The sequence below is a fragment of the Seriola aureovittata genome, chromosome 2 (assembly GCF_021018895.1).
Source record: "Seriola aureovittata isolate HTS-2021-v1 ecotype China chromosome 2, ASM2101889v1, whole genome shotgun sequence".
Classification (NCBI taxonomy): Eukaryota; Metazoa; Chordata; class Actinopteri; order Carangiformes; family Carangidae; genus Seriola; species Seriola aureovittata.
In genome coordinates, this window is record NC_079365.1 from 19,867,253 (window position 1) to 19,879,091 (window position 11,839).

At 37.7% G+C, this 11,839-nt stretch overlaps 2 protein-coding genes across 2 annotated transcripts in view; one reads left to right on the forward strand and one right to left on the reverse strand.

Annotated features, from left to right (window-relative positions):
• poc1a (POC1 centriolar protein A) overlaps positions 1-5,055 on the reverse strand; it is a 41,068-nt gene extending 36,013 nt beyond the window's left edge. Inside the window, exons 1-5 of the mRNA XM_056363968.1 lie at positions 4,881-5,055; positions 1,190-1,274; positions 879-1,050; positions 487-666; positions 121-228 (exon numbers count right to left, since the gene is read on the reverse strand). Coding sequence (XP_056219943.1) covers positions 121-228; positions 487-666; positions 879-1,050; positions 1,190-1,274; positions 4,881-4,895 — 560 coding nt within the window. The 5' untranslated portion in view covers positions 4,896-5,055. The remainder of the gene's footprint in view (positions 1-120; positions 229-486; positions 667-878; positions 1,051-1,189; positions 1,275-4,880) is intronic.
• On the forward strand, positions 2,476-3,386 carry b9d2 (B9 domain containing 2). Its single transcript, XM_056363979.1, has one exon. It carries the CDS (start codon positions 2,699-2,701, stop codon positions 3,224-3,226), a length of 528 nt encoding a protein of 175 aa, XP_056219954.1. The 5' UTR covers positions 2,476-2,698; the 3' UTR covers positions 3,227-3,386.
• Positions 5,056-11,839: the final 6,784 nt, after the last annotated feature.

Consider the following 11,839-nt stretch of genomic DNA (forward strand, 5'->3'; position numbering starts at 1 on the left):
ATTACCTACAGTACATAATGCTATAAATCCTATACTTTCTACAAAAAATACCAGGTGAAAGGTGGCTCTCTTTTGGTTACTGCATTTCTTTCTCCAACACACATGTACACACACACTCACCCAGCATGTTCATAGAAAGAATGAATACAGTCTCTGCTGTTCTTGTCCCACAGCTTTATAGTCTTATCATCACTGGACGACACAATCAAACGATCGTCTGGAGAAAACCTGCAAGAAATACATTTTTGTAAATCAAAATTGTAAATTTTAAATTGAAAACTGGCCATAAGCCAAGTCTCCAGTAACAATTTTGGTAATGACATGCATTCATTTACGCTGTAAAACAATTCAGAAATATATAGAATATTTGTATATTTAAATGTAAATGTAATAAATAAAACAAACAATAGAATAAGTCAAAATATCTGCAGTAATAAATTATAACTAATTGTTAACACTAATTGTATGTGTATGTGTGCATCGTACTTAGCACAGCGGACCCAGTTGATGTGTTGGTTTAGAGAGAACAGGAACTTTTGCCTGTGGACCATCCACACTTTGATGGTCTTGTCGTCAGAGGCTGTAACTAAAGTTTGTCCATCACCAGAAAAGTTAACACTGCGCACAGTAGCCGTGTGAGCCCTGAAAACTGTTGACTCAGCCTTCCTGTAAACGCATGCAAACACCAAGACAACACTTAAGTTTAAGAGAACAATCAAACCCAGTGGGTGTTCTGCAATGTGTGCCTTCCTCCGTACTGGCAGAAGCAGGAGAAAAACTGTATTCAGCAAAACTGTCTAGTTTTGTTGCTTTTATGAGTCAGCATCATTGACCTTTGTGGGGGCTTTCTAACAGATAACAGATAACAGATAACTTACATGCTGGGCACCCAAAGACGTACAGTCTTGTCTCTGGAGGCGGAGGCCACCAGGTGGCCAGAGGGAGAATACTGAACAGAGGTGACAGCATCTTTGTGTCCATCAAAGCGATACGCTCGCATTTGAGGTTTCATGTTCCAGATCATCACACAGGAGTCCATGGAGCCTGTGGCTGGTGGAGGAAGTGGTACAAGTGAATTAAGTAAACACAGTACACAGAATAAAAATACACACAAAATAAAAAAGACAACAGCGATGCAGACGCCACAGTCAGACATAACAAAGACAGAGAAGGAAGTAGTAGTAATTACCAATCTGTTTCATGTTGCAGCTGAAGTCCACACTTGTCACAGTGTCCCTGTGACCCTTGAAATGTCTCTCTAGGGTTGGATCAGACTGCGTGGACAAAGAGACAGAGAGATTGTTTGCAGCAGTGATATATTAAAGCCAGTGAAAACTTGGTTTCAAATGTTAAGTATTCTACAATTAAACATTCAAACATTCAATATTTAAAAAACTTCACCCATATGTATCATTTATTAAGAGTTTAACACTCAAAAACTGTTTATGTACTTCTTCTGGACTGTGTGGGTGTGTGACATAATTGACAGTTTGTCAGCAAGTAATGCAATAATGCTGGTAAAAATACACATACTGAGAACTGTCATAAAAATGCTACTGTGAATCCAGCTGCATATATTATGTAGCCAAAAGTATTAGGACGCCTGAACAAAGTATGTGTTCACTCAAAGATAGGTCTTTCTTCACTGAAGACAAGGACTGTTAAAGCACTGTTACTTTTTATTTCATGAACTTAAAAATAGAAAAAAAATCAATTAATTGTAATTATGGCATGTGCAAAAGCTTGGACAACATTTAGCACAAGCTGAGGCTTTTGGAGCAGCCCTCAGTCCCCTGACTTGTACAAAAATGTGTGGATAGATTTTAAACATGCTGTGTGTGCAAAACAGCCTAAAGATATCTCACAACTTGAAGTGATTACCAAGGAAGAGGGGGAAAATTCATAAATCCAGAATAGAAAGTCTCTTTGCTGGCTAGAAAGTGTTTGCAAGATGTGATAGGGTGTGAAGGGGGTATCAAAGTACTGACTTAGCAGGGTGCACAAACTTTTGCAGATGCCACAATTACTGTTTTTTTTTTGTAATTTGCCCCGGAATGGCCAAAATTTTGCATTCAAACGCATGGTGAATTTTCTGCTACAAAAAGACCTAGTGAAAGTTGGAGGCACTACAACCGTGGAGCGGCGCTGTTTCGCAGTGTACTGGTTCTAGACTCCAAAGCCGATATAAACTCTAAGGAAACCAACAAATTAACACTCGTTTTTAGTTTAGCAGGGAAGCTGCTAAGTCATCCTCAGTGTTTCATTATGAGGAATTAACACGAAGTGTTGTCGTATTTTGTGTCCAGTTCACGGGTTTTCTTCTATAAACGATGCCGTACAAGGAAACAAGTCAAACACATGGACAAAATGCCCTGCACTTAGCTTGTCAGGCACCAGTTCCTACTGTGAGCCTCCACCAATTTAAATAGCTCTTTTTCACGTATACTGTAAAAGCTAACATAAATATGGCACACGTTGGGCTTTGGTGTTTATCAACCTATTCAAAAATGCGGGATGTGCAAGCAGCCTGACAGGAAGTGCTGCCTGAGAGGCGTAACGGAGGGTAAACGACAGCCCAGTAAATCAGGCTGAGTTACCAAGGAGACGAGAGCTGTGAAGCTAATCACAGCTAGCAGTTAAACTCGGAGAAAGAGGACTTTCGGTGCCGCATGTATTTGTATAAGGGGACATTTGTGACATGGCAGAGCTGCATATTATCGGCCAGATCGTCGGGGCCAGTGGTTTCCCGCAGAACAGCCTGTTTTGCAAATGGGGAGTTCATACGGGAGGAGCATGGCGTCTTCTGTCCGGGCTGAAGGAGGGTCAGACCCAGGTGGATATACCCCAAATCGGAGACATGGCGTACTGGAGTCACCCGATTGATCTGCACTACGCGACAAAGGGACTTCAAGGCTGGCCGAAGCTTCATCTCCAAGTTTGGCACCAGGACTCTTTCGGGCGCTGTCAGTTGTACGGGTACGGATACTGCCACATCCCGTCTAGCCCCGGACATCATCGGATAAGCTGTGTGACTTGGAGGCCGCTCGGATCCTGGCAGGAGCAGTTGGCACAAATGTTTGTCGGCGGAGGACCACAGCTCCGCAGCCCGGACCTCATATACAACGGGGCGGACAGATACAGACTGCAAACCGAAGCCATGGGGACTGTGGAGCTGGAGCTAGGCGTTATCATGAGACACTTCGACAAACATGGCGTCGAGAGTTAACACTGTGGAGTGAAGGGGATTTTTAGGAAAAATTTGATGGATTGTAATTTGTGTAGGCGGGGATCCTTCACGTTTTAATCAAAGCTTTGTACTTTTTTATAAGTTGCGTTTGTGTTTTTATATTCTATATATGTAAATAAATACATTAAAAAAAAATCTATGACGAAGTTTGTTCCACATTGCTGTCATTTCCGGAGCAAATCAAGTCACACCACGAAGTAATCAGAGAAGAGTGCAATGGTTAGTCGTTTAAGTGATTAGTCACTTTACATAAAATTATTCGCCAACTATTTTGCTATTCAAATACCAATTTCTTTCCATTTCTAAGCACAAATGTAATGTATTTTCTATTTATAGCTCTATGAGAATTTGATACTCCTCTTTATAAAGATAGCAAATTGAATATATTTGGATTCTAGACAATTGATCAGACAAACAGATAAAGATGTCACATTGGTCTGTGGGAAATTAATGGGCGTTCCTCACCGTTTTCAAGCATTTTATAGACAAAACAATCAATCAATAAAATAATCAGCGGATTAATCAGTTATGAAAATAGTTGTTAGTTGCAAACCTAAAGCAGATAATTCACAATTTTTCATCCTCATCTACTTGATAACCAAAAAAGTTCTTAAAATGTAATATTCAAGATGTTTTGGCCATTAAGACTCCCTCCAATGTACTGCTAGCTCATCATCTCCATGGGCAACATTATTTTGAGTTGTACAATTATCTAATTCTTTGTGCAATTTTCCTTGGGATTTGAAGTTGATTTCTCTCCTAAAGTTTGGTACACACATTCTTATGACTTTCACTTGTTGCTATATATATATATATATATATATATATAATATTAATATTAATATATATATATACACAAATCATTTGCTGAACATTTGCAGAAATAGTTGCAGGTGCACCTTACACTGTTTATGTGAAAAATAAAAAATTACTTGGATTTATGTTGTGAGTGTTTGTCTACTAATAAAAACAAGCATGATTACTTGAAAATCTGAAAGAAATGTATCAAATGTCTAACTACAACCTAAATAAGACACATAATCAGCATGCATGAAGTGAAAGTGAGACTCCAAAGCACAATTTACTGCAGTGAGACAATACATTTACATTATTTAACATACAACCTCCACAAGCTATCTTCATTACACGTGTAAATGTGTAGATTGCAATAATCATTTAGAAGGAGTTGTTCAGTAGACCCTAAGGTGATTAATCTGGGGTCGGTATTGCACATGGACAGCCTTGCAACATTTAAGATACTGAGTATTGAAAACACACAAAAAGAATATTTTTGGCATGATTACCCCCCTAGTCTCAGAGTGACCTATTTCATCCACAGAGCTGGCCATTACTGATTCACCCACTACATCAAAACAGTGTCTGAAATAACTTGAGACACAGCATTGAGGCCAGATACAACAAGAGTGAAATTGTTACAAGTAGGACTAAGAATAGAGTAAATTATGCTCAAGAGAAAGTTCCAATTTCATGTCAAAAATAATCGTTTATTCCTATGAATCTCCTGTTTCCTCCCAACTTTTACTAGTAATGAAGTGGTCAGTGTGAAACCCCCAGTACGAAACGCACTTCAGCTCCGTGGTTGAAGTAACAAGTGCCAGGCAGCTAAACTCACCGATGCAGAAGTCATCTTTCCTAAATTCGTAGACCCAGTAAGAGGGACTTGTTGCTGTTCTGACCGTCACAACCGAAATACAACGGGGCTCCACTTCTTTACTAGGACGAATAAAAATGATGATATAGTCCTGCTAGCTAACCGGTCGGCTAATGCTATCTTACAACTAGCTGGTAGCTGCTGACAACAACAAAGTTCAGTTTACGCGCCGCGATTGGGCGCTGAGCATCAGTCAGACTTCTTAAAGGGAAAGTTGCACCGTTAGCGTTTGTGTCGACAAAACAATCGATGCCACGCTGATAATATAGTACAAGTATGGTAACATACAACTATATGCTGCTGGAAAAACAGGTTAATTGATCAATTAATCCATCTAGATAATCGATTGAAGTTCTTGATACAGGCCGTTTTAACGTGTAGTGACGCACCGTTACCACCAAGTGTCAGGAGTGTAGCACTAATTGAAAATCTCTCTTATCGAAGATGCAGTAGCTGTATCAAAGATTTGGGAATGAGTTTTATATCAAACTGGTGCACGAAGACCGTGAAAAAATTCTAAGGTGTATGCTTAAAACCTTCTCTTAAATCTAAACAAGGTAATGTTTCATGCAAGTACAATAAGCAATCACCATGGCCAGATTGTCTATCCTAGAAGGGCCAGAGGCAAAACAAATGAGCCACAGTTAAAACCCTGTTCCTAACACTCTTTGTGTAATGTGTATAGCTTTTCTAAGCTGGAAAAAACAGCTCAGCCTCAGATTTCTTATGTGGTAATTTGATTTAACATAGATTTAGGAAATAGCAACATATACAGTAAGTACAAAGCTAAAATAAAGAAGATTTTGACCCTGGGATCTTCCTCAAGACAGGGCTTAAAGATCAGTTAATATAGCAGGACCCACTTTCAGGCCCTTGTTATGTCACAGTGTCACAAACCTGTAGAAATACATTAAACCGGGATCATTCCAGGCCCCTGGGACACTTGCCCACTGTGCTGGGTTTGTTATTCTTGTGTGTCCCTTAAGCAAATGTACAGCATGTTGTCACAGGATAGCAAACACATGTTACCTCACTGAATATGGGTTGGATCAGGTCATTTTTACCTCAAGCGTAATATTGTTTGCTTTTACCAGATATGACCTGCATTGCATACTGTCATATCTGAAGGCTAAAAATAAAACAATCCAGATTACAGTAAGCTCATTTGACAAAGGGCTACATAGATTTAACAGGTGGCTTGATAAGAATAAACAAAAAACTACATAGACAAGTGCTGATTTAAGCATTCAAGTGTGGTATTTCAGTGGTAATCGATTAAAGAAAATAACTCATTCTGTTGACCTGTTCAATATCAACAGAAACCCTTTCTTTAACCAAATCCCCTGTGGGCCTTTTAAGATGTATGTTTGGTGTGTCACACAGCGAACAGCTCATACCACAAATACTGAAATAAGACACCTTACTTACCCCATATTTATACAGTATGACAAGCTGCATTTAGGTTGTTTTCATGTTATTTTCACACTATGTAGTCATTTCTCTGATTTAGGGTGTATTTACAGAAACAAGTTGCACTTCACCTGGTAATAATCTATTGACATGGTTAATGAAATACTTAAATATGTTATGTATATGTATGTAATGCCTTTAGCAGATGTTGTGAGAAGGAATTTACAAAACCTGCTAAACTTGTTCTGATCTGTCAGAATACAATTAATACCATGTTCTCCTTTTAAAATACATTATATGTTTACTTCCTTATACTGTTTTACAACCTACATTGCAGGTGAGTCGAGGTTCAAATTCCCCATCTGTTGTGGTGGTATTTCCTGTTCAACGTAGTGTGTGAGGAATTTCCCCATGTTGTGTTATAAAAAGAGATAGTGGCTTTGATTAATTTAAATTCCTGGAAGAAATAAAATGATAATAATAAACAATAACACCAACCTCACGCTGATTTTTATACTCTGCATTAGCCATGGGTTTATTTTTTCTTATTAAATACTTATAGTAATATTAATACACTATGCACACTTTTTATACAATATGGTATAAAAAAAACAAGACAAGTTTATATATCTTGATAAATGTAAACAATCATTTCCAGTAGATGAATAGGAAGAGGAAGAAGGAACAACAACAGACGAATGAACTGGAAGTCCTTTTAACCACAATTAATGAATCATTGTCTGTAAGTGATTTACCAACAGATCCAGATGGTTCACATAGACACACACATGCACACACACACACACACACACACACATCCACCTCAAAGGTTATCTTATCTCCCTCGCTTGCAACTTTCACCGGGAACCATATGGTTTTATGTTGCTGAGAACTGTCATTGTTTTGCCACCCATAATGCATAAAGAATAGTCTGGCATATTTTCTTATTTTGCTGTCTTATCAACATGAATTACAGTCTTGTATGCTGAGAAGATAGGAAGATGTGTGATGTATTACACTTAGCACAAAGACTGGCTGCAGGGGGAAACAGTTGTCCAAGCTCAGGTTTAACAACCCCAGCACTGTCTGTTTACACTTCATATTAAACGTGTGTGATAATAGAAAATGAGGCATTGTGGTTTAATGAGCAGCTGGAGTTGGTTGGAGCTTTGAACTGTTTATTGTTATTTATTGGAGTTTTGATTGTGGCAAACTGTTTACCCATTCTTCTATTCTTTGTGCTGAGCTAGGCAAAGCTGTGTTATATGCCACTGGGATACATGATCTTTCAGCTAATTCTCAGTAAGACAGAAAATAAGCAAATTTCCTGGCATTTTTAGTTGCTTGTTAATTTGAAACCAAAGAGTCTGATCTGTTTTATTTTATCTTATTTTATTTTGTTTTTGTAAAAGTTTTGCATTTGTACATAAACGTAATGGGGAAAAAAAGAACATATGACACTAACAATAGACTGATAAGCCACACAACAACACATAACATAGAGGGTGGGTGTCAGAGTGACATAACTAAAGTACAGTACTACATAATTGAATACATTATTTAGGTTATTGTATTGGTGATTATAGGGTTTACTTGCCCTTTGAAGAGAGCCACAGACGTAGATAGGCTACAATTTACTGCTAACATTTTAAAATAATACTGTGTGCTTATATAGGTTTAAGTGGCCCAAAGATAATTAAAGTCACTCAGTAAATACGCTAAACTTTATGAATAAGTTAAAATATTTTCTTATTTGAATCTAAAAACAGTAATTATTTTCTTGATTTATGTTCCTCTTTGTCCCTGGTGTTTTGTGCAGCAGATTAAAAAAATGCATCAAAACAAAAGTCTGTCTCTAATACTGAGGCTGAAGTTATGTTTTTTACTGGTAGAAAAGTGATTTCACAGAACAACTTAACTGTCTTTGTAGTAATTACTGTGAAACCATGATTGTCATATGAGTGTCTACTGATGACAGTCAGGGATGAGGTGTGTGGTCTAACGTCTGTTCAAAATCTGAGTCACATACGCTGGTATAGAGCTTTTGGTATGAAGCTGTACATGCATCGTGTTTGACAGTATTTCTGTCACTAACAATAGATTTTCATATAATGGATAAGTTGCGTGTGAGAAACATTACACAACATCCTTCTTCCTCAAGTTTACAAAGGCACGCCTTCACTCTATCAGCTCTTTTATAGGCAGACAAACTCAAAGAGGGAATTTCGCTCCATTGTTCCACAGCGTTAAGGTATGATTGTCAGGCCGCAGTCACGACACAGTGAGACAGTTATTTTCAGAGACTAAAGGGAAACAACCCTGCGGCTCATGAATGAGGAAATGTGAGGACTGAACTGCTCATGAATGCGTATAGGAATCTGCAGCATTGCACTTTTATCTGTCAGATCATGTTTTGCCTCAGTAGAAAGGAAACAAAGGAGAAATAATTATGAAAATGTATAGGTATATGTTCCCTACAGACAGACAGCACAAAGTTATATTATGTAATACGTGTTCAGTGCATGATGTTCTATAACTGTGGTAGCAGAGTCAAACACACTGTTCCTTTTGTCTAAGTCATGTAACAAAGTGGTGTGCTTTTTTTAAAGCAGAGATTTTTTATTTGAAGGGTGTGTATGAAGAATTGTAATACTTTCCAAATTCATGTGTTGCTCTGTAGTTCCAGGTGTTCAGGGTTCAAAGAGAGCAGCAAGCTTTCTTATCTTGTTTAGTTTGCCTACTGTGACCAGTGCATTTCTGTAGGTGGCATGGACCATCAGTACTCATGCCAAGTATGCCAGCCAAATATGACATGAGTACTGCGGGACTGACAAAAGTAAGAATAAAGGTGAATTTAATTCCACAGTGTTATGTATTTAATTTGATCAGTTGTTTTTATTCGTCCATGTTTTTTGCTCTGGGTTTTTCTTAAGGCCTGTAGCCATCATATTCTTATAGATTTCCCATGTTTGGTTTAACAAGATAATATCCAAAAATCCAAACACTTGTTTGTGTGATTAATGTCAGTGCTGTAAACAATCATAAAATTCCCAATTGAAATATTAACGATTGTTATGTTACATAACTAACTACCGTGTGAAACCCTCTGGATTATATACACATCATATTTTTTTTAGATAAATCAAACCCTGCGGGTGAAAAAACAACATAACTATAAAATAGGATTTATATTTTTCTCCAAAACATATCAGTTGAAGCAATTACAGTAAATGTAATTTCAAGTCAAAAATTAGTTATGATAATGGAAAATATGCTTTAACTAAATTATGATATTTATTTTGAAATTAGAAATAAACTGCATGTGACAGCAGAATTTCTGAAAGTGGCAGTTAATTTGGAGCAAATGTTTTCCAGGAGGAATGTATTCTTGTCTTTGTTATGATTTCTATGAAGGAATGGAGGAAACAACAGCTGATTAATTTCCAAAGTGACATCCTTGTTTTCTGTTCATGAACGTCTTGACATGGCACTGTGAAATGAACAGTATTAATTCTCACTCACATGCAGAACTCTAAAAGGAAAAATCAATGAGTACGTTACGCTGAAAAATGTTAAGTGAAATCATTATGCAAAGGACCAACTATCCACATCATGTAGTTCCCGCTTGTTTGTGAGAGCAAAGGGTCAGTGTCTCCCTCATGTATTTGCCTGCTACCCTTTTACCTGCATGGTGTAGAAATGAGTTGGCAACATGGAGAAGCAGTCACAGGAACAAAGTCATGATGCTGCTGCGATTTGTGATGTCTTCTCACCCAGAATGTTCATCAAAGGACTCACCCGGAGCACAGTTTTCATTACAACACACATTAACCACACAGTGCACCAGAACCATGCTCCTGAAAGCTAATGTTGCAGGCCTATTTACTGATCGTGAAATCAGTCTAATGCATTCATGATAATGCTCTCCTGTAGTGGTGTAAGTTGCGTGACAGATTTGTTTAATAAGACTGCTTTTTATCAGCAGCCCTACAATAGAAAAAAAAAGAAAAAAGGAAGACTCGTGTGTTGCTTGGCCGGCCGGGAGGAAAAAGGAATGAATGACCTCATCCAAGCCTCTGCTTCTGTGACTGATATCCTTTACTCAGTCTTCAGTGTCACACACATGCGCATTGTAAATACAACAATGCTCTTTCTTTCTCTCACTGAAAAAGTGACTAACACAAAACTGAATGTTTTACCACTTTACTACTTGTGTGCAATGGATGAAATGTCTCGACTTTAAAAATGACCCACTAAGAGTTCAGAATGTAAAGCCAAATTCCATTGCCTCTTTTTTCAAAGAGTTAAAAAAAAAAAAAAAAAAAAAAGTTTTATAGTTTTAAGGGTCAGTAATTACTCTTGTCTCTTGTTGACAAACATAAATCAGACTGGAAATGAACAGCAGGACTCTGAGAAGGAAGTTGTAGGCGAAATGCTGAAAAGTTACCAGCAATATGATGGGACAATCTCTGTGACGGAGACAGTGACCTTCGCTGGAATTCTGTTACCTTTACACATCCTTGTTCCTGGTGTGGCTTCAGACAGGCGTGGACAAAGTCTGCCTGAGGTTTTAATGGTGTAAAAGTTGAAACAGACGACACATGTTGGCAGGAAACGAGCAGGAAAGATATGAAAATTTTTTATTACTACAACAACAACTTCTACTACTACTACCACTAAGTATAATAACAAAGGCCAACTATTACTCAAGTTCACATTTAAAAATCAATGGTTAAACATAAACATTTGTCCACCTATTATAACTAGTGCTACAGATCGCTTGTATATAAGGTTCAGCACATGGACAAGAAATAAAATTTGTCACTATTTTGCCCTCATCTGTAACATGATCTTGTCCGTCTGTGGAGGTGTTTCTAACTCTAGGACAGCGGGCACGAAAGGCTAAAGAGGGAGAGGAATGTCCAGCTGGTGAACCTGGAGAGTGGCCAGTCTATGTCTGTGTCTGTGAGTGAGTAACAAGGCAAGCCTGACCCTAAACCTCAAACTCCTCATACTCTATAACTGATTTATCCAAAATCCAACAGGTTTCACACTTTTTTATGTAGCCGTGAAACCTATTTGTTACGCTTTATTATATGGGTTCATGATTAATTGTCTAATACTTTTCAAGAAGTTTCCTGACAAGAAATATGAATTTGGTATTAAATATAGAGAAAAATAGAGAGATAATGTTCAACTGCTACTAACTAATTAATTGTAATTGCTACATTAACTTAAGTTAGTGCACACCTTACAATGGATAAATGTGAAATTTGAGATTTAATTTCTCAATAATCAACAAAAGCAAATTATTTTTCTTTAGAATTAAAAACCCAGAAGACAACATTATTTTATTTATCCAGCTTCATGCTGTAGGCTCTAAAGAAGGCTTTCAATGCTTGAAGATTGGAACACATAGGGCCTAACAAGCTGTACAGATAATGGCAGCCTCCACTTATTATAGTAAACTGGTGAGAGTGATAATTGTCCTTCTTTCCACATACAACCCT